At 42.2% G+C, this 26,325-nt stretch overlaps 1 protein-coding gene across 19 annotated transcripts in view; it reads right to left on the reverse strand.

Annotated features, from left to right (window-relative positions):
• Positions 1-3,591: 3,591 nt before the first annotated feature.
• The window catches only part of MYCBP2 (MYC binding protein 2), a 304,231-nt gene continuing 281,497 nt past the window's right edge, over positions 3,592-26,325 (reverse strand). For all 19 annotated transcript variants that reach the window (XM_068267884.1, XM_068267883.1, XM_068267882.1 and 16 more), the window contains 15 exons: positions 24,047-24,127; positions 22,191-22,457; positions 21,292-21,575; positions 20,948-21,044; positions 20,289-20,408; positions 19,721-19,822; positions 19,469-19,597; positions 18,078-18,210; positions 17,753-17,856; positions 17,486-17,674; positions 15,932-16,039; positions 14,034-14,243; positions 12,307-12,414; positions 11,151-11,316; positions 3,592-4,580 (listed from right to left, as the gene is read on the reverse strand). In XM_068267884.1, the coding sequence (XP_068123985.1) occupies positions 4,465-4,580; positions 11,151-11,316; positions 12,307-12,414; positions 14,034-14,243; positions 15,932-16,039; positions 17,486-17,674; positions 17,753-17,856; positions 18,078-18,210; positions 19,469-19,597; positions 19,721-19,822; positions 20,289-20,408; positions 20,948-21,044; positions 21,292-21,575; positions 22,191-22,457; positions 24,047-24,127 (2,214 nt within the window). In that variant the 3' untranslated portion in view covers positions 3,592-4,464. The remainder of the gene's footprint in view (positions 4,581-11,150; positions 11,317-12,306; positions 12,415-14,033; positions 14,244-15,931; positions 16,040-17,485; positions 17,675-17,752; positions 17,857-18,077; positions 18,211-19,468; positions 19,598-19,720; positions 19,823-20,288; positions 20,409-20,947; positions 21,045-21,291; positions 21,576-22,190; positions 22,458-24,046; positions 24,128-26,325) is intronic.

Consider the following 26,325-nt stretch of genomic DNA (forward strand, 5'->3'; position numbering starts at 1 on the left):
TTTAAAGGGAACCTAAACTGAGAAGGATATGGATTTTTCCTTTTAAAATAATACCAGTTGCCTGAATCTCCTGCTGATCCTGTGTCTCTAATACGTTTAGCCACAGCCCCTCAACAACCATGCAGATCAGGTGCTCTGACTGAAGTCAGACTGGATTAGATGCATGCTTGTTTCAGGGTGTGATTCAGCCACTATTGCAGCCACAGAGCTCAGCTGGACTGCCAGGCAACTGGTATTGTTTAACAGGAAACATCCATATCACTCTCAGTTAAGGTTCCCTATAAAGCTGCAGTGGCCATTTATTAAAAAAAGGCCTGGTCTTTAGTGGGGTTTAGCACTGTGGTCCTCAAGTGGTTAAGCAATTAGATGGCAGTGGTGTGATTGCTAGTGTTAATTGGATGATTAATCAGCTGATGTTACCCTAAACACTGCCGTGTTTACATTTTATGGAGGGATAAGGGGGTTTTATGTGGTTGCATTTATATTTTCAATAAAGCGGATATCTGTTTAACCACTTAAGTACCATCGGTCTCTGCCCCCTTAAGGACCAGAAACCACTGGTACAAGAAACGGCGGAATAGCGACGAATAGCCATCACCGCCGCACGTCGGGAACCTTGGCCACCCACTCTGCCGCTTCTATTATGGCAGAGTTCCTGTGAGCCGCTTTCATTGGCTCCTGACCCTGCCTATTAATGTAAGCCAATGAGAGCCGCTTATATTGATAGACAGGGTCAGGAGCCAATGAAATCAGCTCCTGACCCGCTCACAGGGCTTGCCATTATAGAGATGGCAGAGAGAGTGAGCTGTGGTGGGAAGACAGCGAATGTGCGGCGTCTGTGTATTGAAATCTACCCCCTGACAGCCAGGTAGCCATCAAAACAGGGTGCAGATTTCAATTATGAAGGTCCTTAGTAGTTAAGTAGTCTCCCCTAATTCACAGTAGTTTGTTCTCATATGGGTTTTCAGATGGTGGCTCCCCCTTATGGGGTAACAGTTCATTAAAAATATCTTCAGGCGCTCCTCAAGGTTTTGCAATTTTTAAAGCGGTTATACAGCAAAACAAAAAGCACAACGTTTTGGGGTACATGCCCGTGGACAAGCGATTGACTTGACAAAGGGCATGTAGCCCGAAACGTTGTGCTTTTTGTTTTGCTGTATAACTGCTTGAATATGGATATAAATTTACAAAAAAAATTTCCTATAAGGGTTGAGTCCAGATCGGATTGTATGTGTATAGCCTCCATATTCCTCACTTCAGTTGTCCTTTACCTAACCAATAACAAGCATGCAAACCAGTTGCTCTGAGTTAGACCACAGCAGCTGGATGCTCGTTTCATATGTGTGATCTAGCCATTGGTACCGTTTAAACAGAATTTAATATGGCAACCACACTACAAAGTCACTTTAAAGTCTTGCTTTGCTAAACTTGACACACTGGCTGAATTGAGCTACAGCAGTTGGATAAATATTGCAGTTATAGCAAGTGATGCACAGAAGTATAGGGGGATGCATTTAAACAATTTAAGTAAAAAATTGCTTACGCGAGTTCAGAACATCTATATACAGTGGCCACAGGTTAAATTGTGGGTTCTTTATGTGCTAGATAGAATACATGAAAACATGTAATTGCTCTGTTCATATCTGACTATTGTGCCAAGTCCATCCATAGGGATGGTCAGAGAGGTGCAATAATTTTGAGTTAATGCAGGGTTATGTAAATTTTGTACATAAAGTTATGTAAATTGAAAATAAACCAATTTAATACCTGATTAATTTAATGACCATTTCCTTCAGACAAAATTTTATTTTATATCAGATTTACCAATACATCCAGATGAAGTAGATCTAATAGAGCAGAATAACTGGAAGAAGTGTGCCATCTTGTGGCTAACTGCAGGAATCACATACCGAAACGTATGGGCAGCTCAGGTACAAGCTTTTTGGCACAAGTTATATATTTTAGCAAATATTTTAGATAGCCATCTTCTGCAATCCTGTAAAAACAGGAAAGGCTACATAATACAAATATGACAAACTTGTCACATATGCAATAGAAAGTGAATTTAAAAAGGGTGTAGATAATACACATTTAAACTTGCCACCTGGAACGTGGTAGCAAACATCCGTCAACTCTAAAGAGACTCTGAAGTCTCTAAAAAAAAAAATCCTCATTTTATAACAAAAAAACCTAAACTGCCGCATTCCTGGCGCTGTACACTATCTAAATTCCCCCAAACTTCCCGGGGCAGCGCTTCCGTGAGAGGCAGAGCTATGAGCTGTAGCTCTGCCTCTCACAGCGTGTCAGCCCGGATCGCCGCCTCTACCCTGCCCCTCTCAGTCTTCCTTCACTGATGGGGGAGAGGCGGAGATCTGCCGCTGATAGACGGGAATGGAGGCAGAGCTGCGGCTCATAGCTCTGCCTCCAACAGCAGCAAAATCCATTACCAAGAAAGTCGTGGATTTGGCAGGGGAGAGGGAGGGCGAGTTTGGGGGGATTTAGATAGTGTACAGCGGCGGGGATGCAGTGGTTTAGGTAGGGCTATGATAATCAGGATTTTGTCATTAAAAAAAAAAAAGATTTTTAAGAGACTTCAGTGTGAAGTTATGTAGTAATCATTCCCTACCAGGGCAATCACTGATGCCAACGAATCCATTCTGAATTTTGGTATCTCAAAATCTGGCATAAGACCCTCGATTTATAATCAATCAAAAGGCTCCAAAAGGGACTAATAAAAAGTCTCCCCTTTTGTCTGGTATTATTTCTTAAACTTCTTCCTTGGACAACAGAATACTTTTATAGTAAACTCTAAGGCATTGGTCCTCAAACTAAGGCCCGTGGGCCGAATACAGCCCTGAGGCTTTTGCTTTGGCCCTCAAACACCAAATGTATAACTTATAGATGTGACCCACTGCACCTTTAAATATCAGCGGCCCGTATATAGAATAGCAGTGCTGGCACCACCCATCCACATACTGTAGAAGCCAGCGAGCAGCCATTCCCCGGCTTCCAATCCAATTCTGCATCAGCAGGTTGATATCTGGGTATGCTTCACTGTCATTTTTTTTTTGGGGGGGGGGGGGGGGGGTAGAATCAATACGTAGATTCAATGTCATGTTTTTCAACATTTTATGTGTTCCGGCCCCCCAGCAGTCTGAAGTAGTATCAGAATTTTGTATTGTATATTCAGATGCATTTACAGGGACCTGAGGACTGAGTTTACTATATCAGAGATTACAACGAGATTCTACTGTATCACTGCTCTCTCCATTTATGACTTGTTACAGGGTGCGATTTGGAACCAGAAAGAGGAAGGGGTTATGGGACTCCTAAAAGCCAAATCTAACTATCCTGAACAGTGTCCAGGATACATCTGAACAGGCTCTAAAGCTCATTTTAGAGTTTGTTTTGTTTTTTTAATCCTAGCCTCTTCCATCCAACTTTGACTGTCTGCTTAAAACAGTAGTAATAACGTCCTGCGGAAAGAGCCAACAATATTGTTTATTTCTTTCACCCGCTTAAACAGCATCCTTGATATAGATTTACAGTTTCGTTCAGGTCTTCAAATCAAACACACTCAGAGACATGAAATAATATGATTTAAGTCTTTATTTTCTTTTTAAAAGCCATTCCTCTTAAATAAGATCCTAAACATTCACCAGACTGTCACTGTATAAAAATGTACAGTGGCTTTATTGACATGTACATTCCATAAAGTTTACAGCTGCAAAGATATGAGGCACACTCAGTATTGCACTTCATTAAAAGTTCAGGCTCAAACATAACCCAGAAGTTTAAATGAAACTGCCTTTGTAATGTAGTAAATTTTATACGGGACGAACATTGATATCTTTATGTACTATGTACAGCATTTGTTACAACTTTTATACCTTGTTACATTTTTGTGCCCATCAAATGTCGTATCTCTCGCCCCTTCTCTGCTGGGCACATTGTGGGGCTCTCCGACAAATAGAGAGTGAAATTAACAGTCTAGTAGATAAAGAAATATGCTCCTCGCTTTCCATGCGATGCAAGTACACTTGCACTGAGCTACTGGAAAGTCAATGCTCATTACTCCACTTCTCTTCTGGCCATAGGTTTACTGTATACATATATATCCTCCATATTGGGATCCTCTCTCTGGTCTGTGTATTCAAGCATCTGCTGAGCACATCTGGTGCCTTGTCAATGGGTGCTATATGTAAATGACCACATGCAAGCACCACACAGGTAGCAGATAGAAAAGGACATTGACAGTTTGCTTAGAAGAGCATGGGTTGTGAATACACAGCTGTATCGGGTGCTTCCTTCCTGAATAACCTTGTTCGCAGACTCTTTACAGTGGTCCCATCCTGACCGGAGCCTGTCGTCCAGAACCTGCCTGGCGTGACAGACTAAAGCCTGTCTGAAAATTCACAAAATAAAATGAAATTTAACAAAAGTGGAAAGAAAACATAGGCTCATTTAAAAAGTGTGAGCATTTCTGCACACTCCGCAGCCCAGGGCAAACTCTTCTCCGGTGGGTGGGTGAACCACGTGGAGAGGACATTCTGTTCCCTCAAGTTGTTTGCCTTTCGGACCTGAAAGAATAATGGAGATACAAAAGGTTACAAATACATTGCTTCAAAATAGATCACCTACAACATGTCTTCATGTGACCTTTCTCCGCACCTCCTTTACTGCGGCTTGTACTGTGATAAGTATTCTCTTTACTACGCTGTTCTCATTTGAGGAAGCCTGGATTAAACAGTTTGAACAGGTCTTCATATGTTAAGATTTCTTTTATACCACTATGTAGACTGATAATTCTCTTCTGCCAAGATAAGGTTGTTCTATTAGTAAAACGATTTTCTAAAACGTCCATGAAATAACCTTGTCTATGCGATAGATCTGGCATTGTAAGAACAATTTCAACTGTAATAAACACACCATGCTGAACCAGAAAACAAACGGTCATTTCATGATTGCTAATCAATTGTTAGGACAAGAGTTCCGGGAATCTAGTTCAAGCAGCTTGTGCTCTTCTGTGAAGAGCGGAGAAGGGCCAACAACCAGGGAAGATATATTGGAGACGAAGCCCTAGAACACCAGGAAAGCCATATGGGGAAGGTAGGGGGAAAGCACTAAACACTAGGGAACTGTATATGGGAGGGAGGAGGACCACTAGACACCAGGGAACTGTATAGGGGGGGGGGGGGGGGGCAATTAGACACTAGGAAACTTTATAAGGTGGCCAGTAGACATTGAGGTTGGCCCGCTGGTAGGTCCCAGTGTTCAATTTCTGGCCAGTTTGTATTTGAGTTTGACACCCCTGCTCTAAAGGAATACCAAGGTGACATGATGAGATAGAAGTGTACGTACAGTGCCAAGCACCAAAATAACTACATCATGGAAATGAATGTCAAAATGGGTAAGGCAAAAGATTTAAGTGACTTTGAATGAGGGATGATAGTCTGTGCAAGAATAGAGTTGGTGCTAGCATCTCTGAAATGACGACTCATTTACACCTAACCGTATCTCGGGTGTACAGACAGTGGCAGTTAAGAAAAAAATAAAAACCTTCAAGTGATAAGAACTATGCTGGTCTAAAAAGGCTGGTGAACGAGATAGGTGAGGGGGAAGTAGAATGCATAGTTTGCAGCAACAGAAGGGCAACAACATGACAAATTACAGCTAAATTCAATGCAGGTGCACCACAAAGCATATCCCAATGCACAACAAGGAGGACTTTGCAAAAGATGGGCTTTAGCAGCAAAAAACCATCAAGAGTGTCTTTGGTATCACCAAAAAATAAATAGGAAAATATGCCTGTTGTGGGCCCTTGCTACCATGCTCGATTGCTCTCAAATTGGTTTGAGGAACATCAATCAGAGTTTAACCTGCTTTCATGGCCAACTCAGTCCCCTCACCTCAATCCTATTGAGCATTTGTGGGATGAAGTCAAAAGATCACTTCAAAGCTTGGAAACTACAAAATCCAATCTGACCCTAGAGCTGCCCTATAGAACTTAAGCCTCATACACATGCTCAACAGCGGTCTTTTATGCAGCACAATTGTCAAACAACTGTTGTTGTGAAACAAGTTGAAACAACAAAAAAAAGTCTTTTGCTATTGTTCAAATAGCTGATAAGACTGATAAGAAGTCAATCTAAGGCCTTGATTCATAAAGCATTACCTCATGCGGTAATGCTGAAAACAGCAGACTTTCCCGAGCACTTAGCAAAGTGTCAATTCATAAAGGCTGTTACCGCATGAAAAGCTGACATTACCGACCAGGGAGATAAATTACTGACTTGGCTGTAGTTACCTCCAACACGTCAGTAAATTGTCAGCAAATGTCAATTCATAAAGCCTTCAACAAGCGGTAATCCTGACGATAGTTACCGACACATCTGGTGAGGTGTTAATGCAAAGTGCAGGGAGCCGAAGTCTGTGTGAGTCATCTGTGCAGGGAAAGTCTGTGTGAGTCATCTGTGCAGGCAGGGAAAGTCTGTGCGTAGTCTGTGCAGGGCAAAAGAGCAATATTGCCACACTGCTCTATTCTACCGCTCAATGTGCTGCGGTAATCTACCAACCTTCAACAGCAGCTGGGGAAAACTTTATGAGTGCGGTATTTTCCCGACAAGATTTTTTTATCGCACTGCTTTTTATGAATCGAGGCCTAACTGTTGGATTGACTTCTTATCAGTCTTATCAGCTGTTTGAACAATAGCAAAATACTTTTTTTAGTTGTTTTAACTTGTTTCACAACAAAAGTTGTTTGACAATTGTGCTGCATAAAAGACCGCTGTTGAGCGTGTGTATGAGGCTTTAGAGCTGCCATTATGTCAGCATGGGCAAACATTCCTCAGCAATGGCATCAGCATCTTGTTGAGTCCATGCCAAGAAGAATATCAGCTGGGATCAGAGATAAAAGGTAGACCAACCTATTATTAGAGGGTGTCTTTTTAGCCACTCAGTGTGTATAATTAACTATTACTACCTGAGAAGATGACACAAACCCAGGGCCGGATTTCAGCCTAGCTAACATAGGCTGGGGCCTAGGGCGCCTGAACAACAAGGGCGATCTGCGGGCAGTGGGGTAGTACTGGAAGTTTACCTGTAAAAAACGTTTTCACCCTAGCAGCGGGTTGCGGTCCTGCTGGTGTGCTAAATACAGCCAGCCTGATCAGATCCGCGCCTGCCCTGCTTCAGAGTTTGCTACGCAGCCACGGATAGCTGGGTTTGGCACAGTTGGGCATGCAAGGGGCAGGGAGCGACAAGGCTACAGCAGGCAACCACAGTGATGCGAATGCCTGTCGCTCCCGGAGTCCTCCTCCTCCTCTCTGTACAGCAGTGTGTTCTGCAGCCACGCCCCCTTCCTCTCCGGGCTGCTTGTCACACATAGAGACTCTGTCTGTCCCGGGAGATTCAAGAGATCGCTGTTGACTGTTGAGATGTAAGTGCTCCTATCAGCGGGGTCCGGGGAAAAAGTCAGAGACAAGTAACTAAATAGTTATAAAGATATTAGCAGCCAGATAGCTGCAATAAAGATAAGCTCAACCAACAGGAGGGAGGGGGGCTGTTGCTAATTATTTACATCTTTCCTCCCTAGCATGACCAAAAGCACAGCTTAGACTGCAGTCCTGGAAAATTCTGTTTTCCTCCTCCTTCTCTTTCTACACTTTCCTCACCATCAGATTAACTTTCTGTCTTTAACTGCCACCTCTCTGCCATCTAGTGCTCCCCCCCCCTTTTACCAACACTGACATCTTCTGCAGCACATTACAGACTGCATAGTCATGTCACTGACTGTCCTCAGAGGAGCTCACAATCTAATCCTACCATAGTCATAGTCTAATGTCCTGCCATATTCTTAGTATGTATTTATACAGCACTCACATCTTCTGCAGCACATTACAGAGTACATAGTCATGTCCCTGACTGTCCTCAGAGGAGCTCACAATCTAATCCTACCATAGTCATAGTCTAATGTCCTACCATATTATTATTATGTATTTATATAGCACTCACATCTTCTGCAGCACATAACAGAGTACATAGTCATGTCCCTGACTGTCCTCAGAGGAGCTCACAATCTAATCCTACCATAGTCATAGTCTAATGTCCTACCATATTATTATTATGTATTTATATAGCACTCACATCTTCTGTAGCACATCACAGAGTACATAGTCATGTCACTGACTGTCCTCAGAGGAGCTCACATGTCTAATGCCTTACCATATAATCATGTATTTATATAGCGCTGGCATCTTCTGCAGCATAATACAGAGTACATAGTCATGTCACTGACTGTCCTCAGAGGAGCTTATGATCTAATCCCTACCATATTTGTAGTCCAATATCCTACCATATTACATATTATGTATTTATATAGCACTGACATCTTCTGCAACACTTTACAGACTGCATAGTCATCTAATCCTACCATAGTCATGGTCTAATGTCCTACTATATTATTATCATTACGTATTTATATAGCACTTACCTCTCCTGCAGCATATTACAGAGTACATAGTCATGTCACTGACTGTCCTCAGAGGAGCTCACAGTCTAATCCTACCATACCATAGTCATGGTCTAATGTCCTACCATATTATTATTATGTATTTATATAGCACTGACTGACATCTTCTGCAGCACTTTACAGAGTACATAGTCATGTCACTGACTGTCCTCAGAGGGGCTCACGATATATTCCTACCATAGCCTAAGCTCCTCCTGATCTATGAGTATCCCTAACCAGTCCCCTGCCTTATGTTGGATAACCCTATCTTAACCGCACTGTCTCATGGGGCGGCTGGAGATAGTGGGCCTAGGGCGGTAAAAAGTACAAATCCGGCCCTGCACAAACCTACGTGGACCATCAGCATTGCCGACCTTCCAGATGGAGCACAAGCTTATGCTTTGTCCACTCTGATCATTCTCCTCAATCATGGGTCTGAGTAGGTGTACACAGCAGCCACAGCGGGGAGCATTCTCAACATGCATGATTTAGAAGAATTTGTAACTGAACGCTTGGGATGCTCTTAGCGAGGCTCCAGCACACAGCTGTGTGAAGAGGATGTGGTGAGCAGGGGCGGAGCAACAGGGGTTGCAGAGGTTGCGACCGCATCGGGGCCCTCCCTCAACTACAGTATTAGCTCTCTATTGGTCCTGTGTTCATAATAATCACTACTATAGATGCTTTGAATAGTGGTAATCATTGAACTGTTCCCCATCCCCTTTTTGCACCTCTGACACTGTAGTTGCCATTGGCAGGTTTTGGTGCGCCGTATCAATTGTTATGTATAGAATGCTTGGCGGGCCCCCACTGTAAAACTTGCATTGGGGCCCACAGCTCCTTAGCTACGCCACTGGTGGTGAGTGGACAGAGCATGTGTCCTTTGGCTGTGAACATGGAGGCCTGGCTGCAACAAAGAGGAGAAGCTGAGGGACAACAGTATATGGGGACATGAAACACTTCACCCAAACGGACAAGAGCGATTTTCACCTTTTGGCGCTCATCCCTTTCATTTGCCAATAGCTTAATCACTACTAATCACAATGAAATGATCTATATACTGTTTTTTTCACCACCAATTAGGCTTTTTGGGGTTGATATTTGTTTTCAGTAATTACTTTATTTTAAAGGGAAAAACAAGGAAAAAAAACACCATTTCTCCAATTTCATCCCCTACAGTCTTAATATAAACACTGCTACTGTACATAAAACCCACACATGTTATCTGCCTATTTGTCCTGGTCATCACAACATTTTAATTATGTCCCTAGTACAAAGTATGGTGACAATATATTATTTGGAAATAAAGGTGCATTTTTTCTATGTTTTTCTTTTTTCCTCACTAATCTCACGCCCATGCGCACAGCAGCAGCAGCACTGTTTGACTTATAAAAACGTCCTGGAGCCGTTCAGAGGATCTAGCAGGACATTTTTATAAGTCTGGTTGTCATTAAGTGGTTAAAGAAGCACCAGGTATGGAGTGCTTATTGCTGCACCATTGCTGAGTTGGGCGTCAGGTGGTGCCAATAGTAAAAATATTAAGATGCTTTACCAAAGACTTACCTGGCCCCCCCATTCTTATACCCACCCTCAACCTCCTAGTGTCCAACACTACTCCCCCCCCCACCTCCCCAACACTAACCACCACCTCCTAGTGTCTAACACAAATCTCCTCCTCCTAACCCCCCTGCATGTCTGATCAACACATTTTTTACATTTTTAGTGTTAGCTTAATGCCAGTAAAGGAAAGAGCCCTGTATGGACAGGTTGCTCCGTTTTAGGCCAAGCATATCCTGTCTGTTCTTTTGAAGTTCCCACAGTCATAACTGATTGAGGAACAGTGTTCTGTCCAGCAGAATGCTTGAAGAGGAAGCTAGTGATATCACAGCACACCTGTACACAGGGCCGGGCCGAGGCATAGGCTGGAGAGGCTCCAGCCTCAGGGCGCAGTGTAGGAGGGGGCGCAGAATTCATTCAGCTGTCATTCCTAATTGTGTTTGAAGCAGAAAGAAATAAGAAATGGGGATACATGGCAGTGACTGCAAGCCAGATAACTAGATATTAAGGTGTTAGGGAGGTTGTGGGCCCTGTGGCGCCTCTTAGTCTAATAGCAATCAGTGTGTGATGGCTGGGGTGGCAGGGATGGAGGGGCGCACTTTGGTGTCTCAGCCTTGGGTGCTGGAGGACCTTGTCCCGGCTCTGCCTGTGCACACTATAAAAGGCTCGACTGAAATGATCAGGAATGACTTTCAGCCGAAGCAAGTCTTAAGCGTGTAAATGGCTTTAAACACAGGGTAGTTTAAGCCAAGTTAGTAGCTTTGCGGATAAAGAAAAAAAATCAGGTTACCTGCATCAAAATAATTGGCACATTAGCTTTGCCGACATCAAATGTCGATTAAGGGAATACCTTTATAACCAACTGTACATAGTTTTCTTGTGATCTTTTAAAACTGTTTCTTCTTCAGACAAGACTCTTCTGATCTAGGCCTGTATTATGCCTGAATAAGAAAAAGTTTTGAAAGCCTGCAAGAAAACTTTGTATACTAATTTATTAAGAAGGTATTACCTGAATCAACATTTGGTTTGATGTCGGCAGATCTGCTCCACGACGAACCATGGACCATAAAATCAGCATGATACTGACCTGCAGGACAATGTGGAAGTTCTTCTTTAAGTATGCTGGTCATTCTCTGGAAGTCATCATGGCAAGCATTACAAAAGTGTGTTGTTCCAAAGCAGAAAAATACAGCCACCGAGCAGCAGTAGCGACATTTGTACTCTAGGAAATCTGTACCATGTTTCGGGCACATCTGTCACAGGAAAAGTAAATGGAAAATAAAAGATTTAATGATTTTCATACACTTAATGGCATCATTCAAGTGTGTCATTTCCAAATTTCTTTATGTGAAATGTCAGCAGTGGACAAACATTCTACAGTCTTCCAAGCCTGTTACAAGAACAAACAGATTGAGACAACACAAATATTTCAGTATATTTAAAGCAAGACTCAAAGCAATACCATTGTGCATTAAAATGTGGATGATAAAAAAGCCTGCATAATATACATTGTACACTGGAACCGTTTTTGTAAAAGAGCAGAACTGAGTGCTGGAATTGCTTGCTGGCAGAGCCTATCAGTGTCTCAGCACCCCCCTTTGTGGCTTGCAAAGTCAGTGTCCTGCATACATGAAAACAAAAAGGCGCAGGGGGTTGCCACTAATAGAATATTGCTAAAACTGCTTGATTCAGTAATTTACTATGGCTAAACCTAACCCTACTCATACAGAACCCTCCCTCTATTGATACCTGACTCTCTCCCTGGTGGTGCCTAACCCCAAGACCCCTCCGCACCCCCTACCCCCCCCCCCCCCCTTCCTGCCATAATAGGCAACAAAGGTGGTGTGCCCACTATGCAATGCTGCAATTTTTATTTCTGCAAGCCCCAGGTGTCCACAATTCTGTCAGTTCACCTTCTTTGAAGAATATCGCGGGCATTATAAAAGCCCCAATTGTGGCAAAGAAGGTACATTTCAGCGCCCAATATTGGGAGCCGCCATGCACCCAAATGTCCATTCTTTGCCGCTAATTGCGGCTTTTACAACAGACGCCTATGGCGGCGCTATTTTTTCCATAAGGGCTCCTGCTCCCTTTTTCTCTGATTCACAGTGTCCCCTTTGCAGGCTTAAGTTAAAGCAGAGCCCTGACATTCTGGAAAGGTTCTCATTCACATTTATGGTATCAAGGCATGTGAAGTTCACTTTTATTGTGAAGGAAAGTTTTGTAAACCATGAATGGCATACCTGAGCCCTGGACACATCTGAGCATGCTCCACATATCAGTTCTCTTGGATCATAGTCATCTCCCTGGCCGGCCTCGGCATCACACCGCGCTTCTCCACCAAAATATGCCTAGCCATACAGAATTCAGCAAGTTACACTCAGGATTTTTTACATGAATGTCACATCATACACTAGTGTTACCAAACCAACAATACGGTCTGAGTGCCGTTAATGAGCAATTTTATTTCTGTAAACTAGAGAAGCTGTTAGGTCACTAGAAACACCCTGTATGACAAGATTCTATTCACAACAGAAACAAACATTTGAGTTGCATTTTAACACATCGCACATCTTTACACTGCAGTACAGACATCGTGATATATAGTAATCCATCCCCTGTATGCAAAATTACATGCAGCAGTGCGTTTACTGCAACAGAAATGGTGAGGTAACTGCACTGTACTGCAGTGCCTTCTTCTGTCAGGCTGACTCCACCGATTGCACTGGAAATACAGTGTGTCCTGAGAATGAACACCAACATATTAGTAGGAATGTCTCCACTACAGTCCACAGCAGTCAGCTGAGTAGTATTTTTTACTGTTGGGATGCTAAAAAGTATGCAGTTAACTGTGGAGCATCATAATCACTCAAAACGATCACTGTTTTGGGCAACAGAAATCTAGTGTGCTATAAAAGACAGCTAGCGGATCCCTGCTAAGGGAAACCGGTTTACACAATGAATTTCACCGTAGTCAGGCATGTATGGAGTACCCTGGCCTGATTACCCTGCCTACATATCAGAGAACTAGTAGAGTAGCAGAGTTGGAGTTCCTCTGGACCTGACCATAAGCACAATGAGGAGATGAGCAGGGTGAGCTTTGACCATCTCCTGTGGGTGGCAATGGGATGAAAGAGGAAGCTGAACAGCTCATAGCCTACTCATGTTATTCTGTCTAAACAAAGCTGCATCTGACATTCACACAGAAGTCATCTTTGTAAATCTAGCCAGTCAGGTAAACAAAATAAAATACTACTAAAATATTTTATGTGCACTGCAGTAATTTTGCAGAGCAAATTATGATATATTCCACACAATCTATATTAAAAAGACAAGCCTGAACTAGGGAACCAAAATAACGAATAAAAATTGCTTACGTTTTGACAATATTCATTTATAAATTAGTCAGTGTTTGCTAACTGTAAAATCTTTCCTTAAACACATTTATCATGGCTGGCGATATCTAACACTGGCAAGAGATCTCTGCGGAATATTAATTTACTCATAGTTCTAAAGCTAGTACAAAAACACAGCTGATCTCCCAGAATTCTCTGAGGAGAACACCGCAAAATAAACAGCCTAGGATAAGCCTCCCAGGAAGGGCGCGGCTACGTACCAATATACAGCTACAGTGTTCTCCCCAGGCTCTTTTAGCCGGGTGCTCCACCCGGCTAGTTTTGGTGACCACCCGGCTGTCATCTGCTCACCTCTTCCTCTGCTGTAAGCAAAAAAAATACCAGCCCTGCATTCTCTCATCTCGCCCCACCCGCCTACTTTTTCACACCACCCAGCTGGAAAAAAATTCTGGAGAGAACACTGAGCTACATACAGCTATAGGAAGGGTTTCTGATGTTGAAACCAAGATATTTAGCGTAAACGTGGCTATCCTGAATGATTTACTGCATTCCACTTTATGTCGTTACAGTTTATCTTTAACCAAGAACAGGTGTGCATAGATAACTGCAGATACCTTCTTGCATTTGTAGCAGACATAGTAAGCATATCTGTTCATGGCGTAGCTGGCCGGGTCATTGTAAAATCGTACACCTGGCGTAGTGATTGCATCACTTTTGTGAAGTCCTTCATATTCCAGCCTCATCAATGCTTTTCTTTTTACGTCTTCATAAAGTTCTTTGATTGGATCCATGAGGTCCTTTAATACCGTGTGATTGATTTTGTTCTAAAAACAATAACAAATTATTAACATTTAGTCATACAGCTTAATAAATCAAATGTTATAAACAACCTCCACTTAAGCTACACACCCTGCTTTTAATGGTGGTCATAGACAGCTCGTTTTATGCGCCGGATCGAGCCAGCGGCTCGATGCCGGCGCATCCCTGCGCGTGCGGATCGATTTCCGCTCGTCCCCCGCCGGCGCTTCCTTATCACCGCTCGATTCCCTGCCATTGTCCGCCGGCGGGAATCTAGCGGGCGAGGGTCGAGCGGCATGATCGGGCCAGCTGAATATTATCAGCTGGCCGGATCAGCTGGTCGATACATGGTACAGAAACGTACCGTGTATCCCCAGCATAACACAAAGGAACTATTCTGATAGAAAATGTAGATAAAGTGAAGTGAAAAACAGACAACGGATTTTATGTGTAGTACCAATAGCAAATAAAAGTTATTAGTATTACAGAAATTAGTGGTTTTTATTTTCAGTTTATAGGCTACATTACACTAACAGTTGCCTTTAGAATCAACACTTTTTCTTAAGCTGAAAGATGAAGATAAGTAGTGACCCTTTGAACTTTACTGTAGTAGACCTCATTAGAAGCCTCATCTCACTGTTTCTTTTAGCTCTCCTATTTCCTTTTCAGGAAACGGAGTTTGACAAGCTGTTGACAAACTGTTTTGCATAGATAAATGAAGATTTTTAACTCTTGCTTTACTGGACAGAAATTGACTTTAGCCAGTTTCTTACTAGGAGAAGCTCCGCCCCGCCTTCAGTCCACTCGGGATACTGTTTCTAGTAAGTGCAGCGCTGTACTGGGGACAGTCGTGCGACACTGCTGTCCCCCTGAGGCACAAGGGAGTAATCGGCTCTCGTAGGATGAAGCCTATGAGAGCTGACCGCCATGATTGGCTGGCTGGGGGGGAAGGGGGGGGGGGGGGAGGGTAGAAAAATAGAAAGATAAATAGGAAAAAATATAAATAAAGCTGCAGTGGCCAATTAAAGAAAAAATAGCCTGGTCTTTAGGGGGGTTTACCACTGTGGTCTTCAAGTGGTTAAAGAGAACCTGAACTGAAAAAAAAAAATTCAAAATAACCATACACAGGTCATACTTACCTCCTGTGTAGTCTACTAAATCTCTTTCTCCTCTCTTGCGTTCCATTTGTCCACTGTGATCAATGGATTGCTCCGTCCTCCATTTTAAAAATGGCCATTACCCCCTAACAGCTTCCAGGTCAGCACACTGTTAAACTGTAATATCACCCACTTTAGCTATAGGGAAACATGGACATTACCTTGCACATTCAGTTGTAACCGACAGCTGCTGATACTGTATATAACTGACAGCAACTAGTATATTTCAGTTCTGACAAAATATTGTCAGAACTGGAAGGGATCACTGTAAGAAGAAAATGGTGAGCCTCTGAGAGGAACTGACGGTGAGGTTAGTATGTAATATTCATTTGCGGCTACGTCATGTGTTTATTTTAAATAATTTTCCTTACTTCAGGTTCCCTTTAAGTTGCAAACTTCAGGGCGGTCAACGTACATCTAGATTAAGGGTGGTCAGTAGACGCATGCTTGTAATGGGACAGTTTGAATCATTTTTATACAATTCTGAATTTTCCTCAGTCTGCTGTCAAGTTTTTCTTATGAAAGAAAACATTTGATACTAAATGACCACCACTCACCTTGCAAATGGGACAGGACATAAAACCAAAGGTGATTCGTGGCCCCAGCCATCGGTTTTCCAGAACCCTTCGACAGCATTGCAAGTGAAACACATGACTACAGTCCAACTACAAAAAGATACAGAACATTATTACTATTACATTGAATAAAAAAAGTACAATTTAGGATCCTCAGAAACCTTTAGAACGTGAAATGTGCATCTGTTGTGAATATTGTTGACTATATTTTTTGGCCAATAAAGTTCTAAGCCATTTCATCCAGGTTTCCTCAATGTTAACTGTTATGTGCTCCAAACTACTATCACCAGTCATTAGTGGCTTACTACTGTGGTGTTAGATTTGCTTTAAGACCACAATGCATGATGGGAACAAAATACCAAGAGATCAGTGGGTGTTACTGTAAGTCATTACTCAGCAACCTTACTCAGAATCTAGTGCAGTGTTTCTCATACCTGTCCTTGTGACTCCCCAACGGTGCATGTTTTGCAGGCAAACTCACCTGTGCACAGGTGGGGTAATAAGTTTATCAGCTACAGTAGGTGGATTCCATGTAGCTGAGAAACGAATTACCTCAACTGTGCATAGATGAGGTACCTTGCAAAACATGCATCGTTGATAGTCATAAGGACATGTTTGAGAAACACTGATCTAGTGTTATGACAGACACTATGCTGCAGCTAATATGCTAGAAGAGTTGATGAGAAGAAAAAAAAAAGGCAACAAAGTAGTGTGATTTAATGAAAAGTACAGACTTTCTTTAACCTCCTTGATGGTAGCCCTGAGACAGTCTCTGGGTAAGAAAAAAACAAAACCAAAACAAAACAACATGCTGGAAGCAGTAATCTGAAGCCTGGCTCGGGGTAGTCGTTGGGAGGAATATACAGAGCCTGCAGCGCAGTGGGCATTTGTAACTCACCTCCCTGGTATCTGGACGTTTGCTGCCAGTCGTCTTCGGTTCTTCTGTGGCTCTCGATCCCTCGAATGAGATTGCCATTTGTCACATGATGACAGATGGCGATATCACCATAAGGGCAAAGTGTCACATGGAAAAGAGGGATAAGAATTGCAGTGCTGGATCCTGGGGATGTGTGTAAAGTGCAGGGGCTAATGCAGATCTATCTGCGGTATCATTTCTCCTGCTTTTACAGCCTAAAAGCACATGATAAAAAAATTATACGGCTACAATTCAGGAACAATCATACTGCCAGGGAAGCTAAAGGGAAAGTTTTGAGAAACAGAAACTTTAGCAGTGACTTCCTCCTACAGACACAACGCTAAGACCAACGTGCAAGCGTCTGGTGAAGGAATGCGTGTTTTGCCTACGAGCCCAAACTCAATTTGCCAGGACTTTCAACTCAGAGGTCCATTGCATCTCACAGAGAAAGGAATAAGCAATTTATACAAATAAACTCACCTTTCAAACAATACAGACGTTGCAATCTATACAATCACATTTGTCCCTAATGTTCATTCACATGTACTGAGCCGTCACGGGTTAAGCACAAGAGCGAATAGTCACCAGTGACCCACCCTCTGTCACCTCAGAATGCCCACCTGAATAGCAGGAGCTGCAGAAAGTGCCTCTGTGAAGCAGATCATGCACATATCATCTGCATCTTGTTTCAGACTGGTTGCATTTTTATCACAGCCATGTAGGCAAGGTAGACAATGGTCCTCATTCTTGACACCACCACAAGGATGTCCACACGGATGAGTCTTGCTACATGCAGTCTTTGCATACTCCTACAAACAGAAATAGATTTGTAGTTCTGAAGCAAAGGTGGTGACAGTAAAACCTGTGTATGTGACCTTGTCATTTACCTGACAGTCTGCATCAGAACACACACTGCCCACAGCCGATAGTTCTGTCCCATTCCTCGAGCCACAGAAGCGACAGGTTTCAGAGCTGCTGCTCGCAGGTTTCCCTATTAAGGTAAAAATATTGGTAAAAGGTTACGTGACTGGCAGTTAAGGTTTATATTGTATTATATTGTATATTATATTGTAACAAAACAGCCAGCAATGCTGAACAATTAACACAACTGATAAATGTAGAGATCCCACCTTTCTGAGAAAAAAAAAAGTCAAGTAAGCCGACATTCAGTTTACTATATTCCACCATGCACTTTTCACAAGTAAGCTGTACCTGTCTGTTCTCTGAATTCCACCATTGCTTTCATGGTTTTGGAGTCTGCAAGAGCCATCAGCCAGAACAGCTTGGTTCTTCCACAGCCCTCATGCAAATCAACCTTGATTGCCTCCTCTTCTTCTTTGAACACCTATACAGAACATTACAAATTATGAATAAAATATCAACGCCATAGAAAAGAGTTTATTTCCACCTTCCAACGGAGGCCAGCTTCTTAGCCGATCAGAAATGTCAGAATAAGGTGACTGATTAAGAAATGCATCAGCATTGCGGTCATGAAAACAGCATTTTTCAGAAGTTAATACTAGCCTCCATTTTTATCACATTCAGGCCTCTTGTACACTACATGCGATTCTGATTCTTTATCAGATACGATTTTTAATTCCGATTAAAAAATGTACTGCATGCTATGTTTCGTAATCGGAATCAAAAATCTGACGTATAAAAAAAAATAAAAAAAATAAAAAAATCAGAATCTCATGTAGTGTGCAAGAGGCCTAAACGTGGACTTTATTCAGGTCTGTGCAGGATTTGAATGTAGAGAGTTTGGTCACAAGCTGCTCGTGTTGAAGTTTAGCTATCCCACATGGAGGACATTAACTTAAATCTGCTCTTCCAATGCAAACCAATGTGGAGCAAATGCTGAACTATGGCCCAGTGCACACTGGGCGGATCCGCCGGCCGCATCCGCTTGAAAATCCGCGTGGCTAATGTATCTCTATGGGCTGGTGCACACCGGCGGTTTGAGGTTTTTAGCAAGCCGCAAACGTGCTTCTTACTGCACGTTTGCAGTTTGCTTAAAACCTCAAACCGCCGGTGTGCACCAGCCCATAGAGATACATTAGCCACGCGGATGCTGATGCGACCAGCGGATCGCATAAAAAAATCCGCTCGGTGTGCATCCGGCAAATTTCGGCTCTCTGCTCCCAAAAACCGCTAGCGTTTTAACGATTTGCTAGCGGTTTTGGTGTGCACTGGGCCTAAAACAAGGAATTTCAGTAGCTACAGGGGTGTTATTCTCCCAATCATGTTAAATTGGCCCGAGCTAAGGCCTTGAGTAGTTAAGTGTTTGCATTCCATTGTCCAGTAGGAGCAATTGAGCACTATTCTAACTCTCCCTTCTAGACTTTTTTTTTTCCCCATTAAACTCCTTTTCTACAGGAGGATTAATTTGCCCAAATGGAAACAAACAGGCATGCCACATCTGAAGTAAGGGTCAGTGGATTTTGGAAAGACTTTGGCAAGTTTAAACACAACCCCATTAAGGAATATAAACTTGCGGTTTAGCCAGAGTATGCAATTTATGCTATTATGTAGGGAAAAAAATGAATACGTTGAAAATAATTATAGTTTTGGTAGCACAAGCAAACACTTTCACTGAACCTCACCTGTCTCTGATGTGATTTTGTTCGCCGATGGAGATGTAGAAATCTATCACAGTCTGTGCAGAGATTCCCACACGCATTGCACAAAATGATTGCAGCAGTTTCACCATCATCATGATTATCACACATTGGCTACAAACAAAAGAAAATAAATTTAGTTTTTTTTTCTAAACACTTAACTTCTTTATTCCTGCTATAATATTGTATAACATTTTAGCATGCTAGACAAGATCTGAACACATTGAAGAATGTTACCATTTGTTTTTGCTGTCCATCCTTCCCCATCCACCTTCCGGAAGATAATCGATCCACGTGATCTTGATCGAGCACACACAATGATGCCACAGCCAGCCACAACTGAAATATATAAACAGTGTGGTCAATGTCTGCAATACAAAATCTTGTTCTTTGTTACAGTACATCAGTAACATTGGGGATACAGAAAAATAGCATTGTAACAACTATGGAAAGTCGCATCAGACATTTTCAATGCAGCTGAGCATGGGTTTATTTTTATGTTTGATTTGCATTTCTGAAGTACATTCAGGAGATCTAAAATGCAGAGTTTGAACAGGTAATTCAGTATTTTGGCACTATATCAACTTGCATATGGTTTGCATTCAATCTGTCTTTACTTTGTGGTTCCATTTTTCTAAACCAAGGCTACCCTGTTACCTTGTGTTTGAAATCCTTCCCTGAGTGTTTTAATTCAGTGGATGGCCAAGACCAAACACTATTGAAGGGCAAATGGTGCCTATTCGAATGCAGACAAAACACAAGGCCATAAACACAAAGTCTTGTCACAAAATGTTCAGATACTTACTCTGGTAGTGGCAATGCATCGTACAGGGGAACGATATTCTTCCTCCATCTTTGTCAGAGCAATGATTGTCTCTGCAATTGCATTCTTTGTGACACGCGACCATGCCTCTGAAAGGTGACCCTATATTAAAAACAAAACAAAAAGTCAAGCATGCTGCAGTTTTGACTCTTGAAAAGACAAAGAAAACTTTAGTCTGCCCAGTGCATATGGTTCAACTATACCAAACAATTTGTTTCATCTCACAGGACTCTTAAGTGTGTTTTGAGGGGGAACACTCTGCCAGATGATGTGTATTTTGGGGAGAAACTGCAAGGTTACTCACACACAGTAGAACTTCGTTATAGTGAACTCAATCCCCAGGTCCTGACCAAGCACATGTATGTATGTATGTATGTATGTATATACAGTACGTGACCAATTCGGATATAGTAACCTTCTGATATAGCAAACGTATTTGGCCAGGTCCCTAGACGTATATACATGTTTTTAGATGTACACACACCATTATTACAAATTATGTTATGGGCTGGAGAGAATCCACAACAACCATAGTCCTGAGTTTATACATCTGACACTAAACAGAACAGTATGAAAGCCAACTATAAATTCACTGAAAATGTGCGTGTGCGCACACACACACAAACACTAAGAGTACTTACAGCTGCCATGTCTTTAATTAATTTAATGATTATCTCAGCAATTTGGGTTGGAGTTGAGCCCTTCATCCACCAGTGGCTCTCTCCTCTCCTGAGGTAACTGAAATAAATAAAATGATGTAGACAATGAAATGTGCTTTCGTGCCTTTGGTAAAAAAAAAAATGTTTTTAAAGGTATTCTTGCAATATAAAGAAGAAAACCTGGGGAAAAAGTAAAGCAATAGCATAGAATACCAGCCTAACTTTTTGTTTTTCTTTTTTTGTCAATGAAAGCTAGCTTTCTGGCATGGGCTACTGCTAGAACCTTTTCTAAGTTTTCCAGAGTGTTAATATTTTGTAGACTATACCTGGAATTAAAAATCATAGGCAGAGTGACCGTTGTCACCCCTTTGCCAGCACTCATCCCTGCAGTGCCAGTGATTGGTGTTCCCTTAGCTTTGAGCTGTACAGTGAGTGCCTTAGCAATACATCCCAGAAACATATCCAAGATGCCCAGTTTGTTCCAGTCTCCCTTCTCAGTAGAGTGAATGATATCACTGATGTCTGCAGGTGGCAGAGACTTGACTCCAATAATGCTAGCAAGACGAGATGGCGTCACTTCAGGCAGCACACGACGTAACAAAGAGGTCACCTGGTAAGAAAGACCAGAAGTTACTCTGGGATATTCATGCCATATAGTAGTCAAACATGTACCACTTAATCAGTATCATACAAAAGCATTGATGGACTTTATTGACTGGAACACATTTGAACAAATTTTAGCAGAACCAGTTTTTTTCACCTAAAACAAAATGTAGCCTGGCTTTAGGCATCTGTCACATAAGGATTACTACTACTCACCAGAAGCAAAATTGTACAACAGCTGCTGCAAATTCACAGCAAGTGGCTACTAAAGTACAGAAAGATAAATCTACCATAACCATCTGTATGGCATCTTGTCTCAGGGTGATCTACATGGTCTACTTATAAAGTAAATCAATTGCTGATTACTAGCCTGTGATTGTACACATGTTTCCTATTCAGGTCACCTGATCTATCCATCATGTTGCTATGCAAATGAGCAATAGACAAATTGTTATGTTTGGAATTTTAAGAGAATCCCTAATCGTTCTTACCACAAATTCAGAAATAAATGTGCGTGCATGTGGATGTGTGAGACAGATTGCTTGGTATTCACGGGTACCTATTGCTAAACAGGTCAGAGAGCTGAGATCCAGTTAGAGCTAGATAGAAGAAGCCACCTCACCTGTCTCTGCACTCTGGGAGAAGCTGTATGCAGCAGGTGGAAGAGGTCTTGTAATAAAGTCAGTTGCTGAGCTAAGTATTGCCTTCCAACATTGGAGCCACTTAGTGCAAGTACCATGGACAGCAGTTCAAAACAATAAGCATCAGATGAGGCATCCTCATCATTTGGCTGCGAGTTTGCATTTTCCTTGCTGGAAATGGCATGCTCCCACTCTTCTCGGACTCGCGTAGCCTCCATTCTGATAGCTTGTACTATGTGGGCGCATACCTGTAAGCCAACAAAAACAAGTAAATGATCAACTCCTAAGACAAAGGAACAGGATTACAAATCTTAAGGCTATGCAAAAGGGTCATTCACTGGTGCTCATATACCCATTTCCTTTTTCCCTAAACAAGCATGCAGGTCAGATGTTACTGAGTAGATTAGCTGCGTGCTTGTTTCAGGTGTGTGATTCTAACAGACTAGTAACTGGTATTATTAATATGGCAGCTACAATATGCCTCTCACCTCAGGTTACCTTTAAAAACAAAGATTGCACCTGTTTGTAGCATGTAATTCAAGTGAACCCAAGGTGAGAGTTATATGGAGGTTGCCATATTTATTTCCGACTAGCTGATGGCCCGGCATTGCCCGGGTATGTACTTGGCTGGTATTGGCTCCGCCCATTTTTCTAACACTAACTCAATGACCAAGTTTGTGAGCTTTGCGGTCTTTGGCATCAATTTGCATTGAAATGAAACAAATCTGATTGGCTGTTTGTGGCTCCACCCCAGTGGATGGCAGCAATTAAATATTCCCCTTGAAAATCAATAGGTGATTTTTGATTGGCTTTAGTAGGCTCCACCCACTTTTCTGAATATTAATCCCAGTCATCCAGTGAGCAACTGTGCAAAGTTTGAGAACCCTACCATTAACAGTGTAAGAATGGATGTAGTTTACATTTTCCCAGTGAAATTTGTATTTGCCTCAGTTTACTTTTTGGTTATGGGGATAAAAAGTAACCTTAATGTTATTCCAGGTAATGTACTATGTGTGTGCCAAATTTCATTCAAATCCGTTCAGCCATTGTTGCGATTGTTGCGTGATTGAGCAACATCCATCCAAACTTTCGCATTTATAATATTAGTGAGATTAAGCAATACCAATTGCGGGGCTGTCCTCCTCTGCCTCTAATACATTAAGCCATAGCCTCTAATACATTAAGCCATAGACCCTGAACAAGCATGCAGCAGATCAGGTGTTTCTGACATTGTCAGATCTGACAAGATTAGCCGTGTACTTGTTTCTGGCGTACTTCAGACACTACTGCAGCCAAATAGATCAGCAGGGCTGCAACTGGTATTGTTTAAAAGGAAATAAATATGGCAGCCTCCATATCACTCTCACCTCAGGTTCACTTTCAGCAATCCACTGCAAATTCGTACACTGCAATTTGGTACACTGTGCATATGTTAGATCATCTGCCATAATGGCCCAAAACAATCATCCTGGCTGAGGATCATTATTCATTCACTTATTACACTGCTCCTTTCATCATTAAGAAATACAATGAACACAGAATCACGAAGATAGGAGCAAAACCCACACCAATCAAGCCTTACAAACATTGCATGAATACAATATATTGAGATGCACTCCGCACCCATAACTGATAATAGCAACAAGTAGATAGGGCCTAATAAATACACATGGCAGATTACAGATGACAGATAGAGTCTGATGATCTCAGGGAACATGAAAAGGTTCAGAGCATTATTATTTGGACATGTATATGGAATGTGTGTAGGTGGGAGTAATTACCAATATGAGACAAACAACGAATAAGTCCTCTGTTAAGCAAGGACATTTACACAAACCTGTTTCTGTAAGTTGGTGAGTTTGCTTCGGCTAAATATGATGCCAACCATATGCTCTTTGAGATCTGCATCAGAGGTTGCCTGGAAAGGAAATAAGAGTTATCTTTTGTACACACACAAATATATTGTCACTTGATAAAGGATGAGGATTATTGTAATAATGCATCTGATTTGCATTCATGGCATGTATTTAGCCCCTATGGGGCTCTGCATGCCTCTGTTGGTCTACAATTCAGTTGCAGCCTATGAGCGCTGTCATTTGTTTGATGTCTCAAGAAATGTGTATTTAATTTTATGATTAGCAGCACTAGGAAGAAATAATCATGTTTTTATCGTTAGACTAGCAGTAGGTCTTCCCCAAGAGGAGCCGTCATCGCCGTGGGGAAGTCTAGTAGGGAATAATTTGTGCACGTTATTTATACTAAGGCCTCTTTCCCACCAGGACGTTGCGTTTTAGGGGACGTTCTAGGTCGCATAACGTGCCCCTATCGCAACGACTGGTGGTGTTGGAGGAGGACGCTACCTAGAGCTGCGTTATGCAGCTCTTGGTGCGCCTTTTTTTGTGCGATGCGGAGACCAAGTGATCCGCATCACATGGTCCTGCCAGCCAATTGCTGCACAGAGTGGCCGCTCCAGGAAGTAAACACTGCACGTCCCACAGTGCAGTGAATATTAATTAGCCATGTGGCTGGCCGTGGAGGAGGAGGGGAGACGACCTCTAACATTACTGAGCATGTGCAAACAGTCTAACGTGGCTTAGCCGCGTATAACGTACTGCATGCAGTACTTTCATTTGACGTGCAGCGTTACAATGTAACGCAACGTGGGCACTGTGAACAGCCCATTGATTTTTCATTACTGTGCGGTGGGCTGCGTTACAGGCTGCTCTAACGTGCGCCTGTAACGTCCCACTGTGAAAGCAGCCTGAAGCTAACGTCCTCCTTTGCTGTACCTGTTTTAAATGAAAGTTGTGTATTTTAGTCCACATTGTGGAGCTTTGCACATCTATTGCAGGTAGTCAATTTGGGTGCAGCCTGTTTGGAGGCGCTGCCAATGTCTCCTACTGTACAAAACTCATGTCAGTAGACTTATGGCTAGCTGCATCCATGTGCTTCAATTTGCATTAAAAATTATAGATTAGGACTAGTACATGATTTGCATCTGATTTGCATTCAAGGCATGTATTTAGCCCTGTGGGGCTCTGCATGCCTCTGTTGGTCTACAATTCAGTTGCAGCCTATGAGCGCTGTCATTTGTTTAATGTATTATTGTAATAATGTCTGATAAAAAAGAGCTAAATCTCTAAGAAACCAGAATATAGGATAAGTAACATTAGATATTTTAGTTTAATTGACAAACATACAGTTTAATATTTACTTGAAGGTTAAAGCCTAGAGAAAAGGTACACACATCTAATTTTGATTGGGCAATGATTGGCAAATTTTACCAACTCCATGTAGTAGGAGAGCGTACCTACACAATCTGTGCATAGTATTCAAAATCTGTTCGCTTCATGATACATGGAGGTGGTAAAATTGGCCAATCAAAATTGGATGTGTGTACCAGGCTTAAGTCCAGGCAAATTATGAAACATTTATGTACCTAGACATCTCACTAATATAAAGCAACACATTACAGCAGTAATAAGCAGCCACATAGCTATGCTGACTGTTTAGCAACCTGACCACCTAATCATAGACCCCCCCCCCCCCGTCACCTCTTCTGTGATGCCATGCAGGAGGACTGTGTGTGCAGTCAACAGGTAGCCTATTCAGTGTTAGATTTTCAGGCATACTGGCAGTAATAACACCAGGCTGTGAATGGACCTGCTGAGCTCTGGTTCGGACAGAGCTGCCCACTACTTTCTAGTTACACAGCTCCTTATGTTATGCAGTGTAATAGTAATGGTTGGGTCACACTAAGAGGCAGAAATGGTCTTTTTTCCCCAATGGAACACAAAGGACGTCAATGGATCTTATGCAAATAATTTACAATTTCATAACCTTCCGAAAAAATTCATGTGAACAGAGATGCAGATTTGATATTTTTAGCTTTATTTCTGTCTGTACTTAAAGCGGACTTCTAGAGTAATTCGGAAAATCCTGCAACCTTGCTGTAAGAAAAAAAAAAAAAAAAAAATCACCTGCGGTGTCTTGTCCCGCAAAGCTGTCCCGAAGACCCCGCCTCCACCCACCTCCCTTCTCCACTGAGAAAAACACCAAGCTATTTACTGCAGTAAATAGCTTGGCGTTTTTCTCTGAGGAGAGATGGGGCAGGGC

This window comes from Hyperolius riggenbachi, chromosome 2 (assembly GCF_040937935.1).
Source record: "Hyperolius riggenbachi isolate aHypRig1 chromosome 2, aHypRig1.pri, whole genome shotgun sequence".
Lineage (NCBI taxonomy): Eukaryota > Metazoa > Chordata > Amphibia > Anura > Hyperoliidae > Hyperolius > Hyperolius riggenbachi.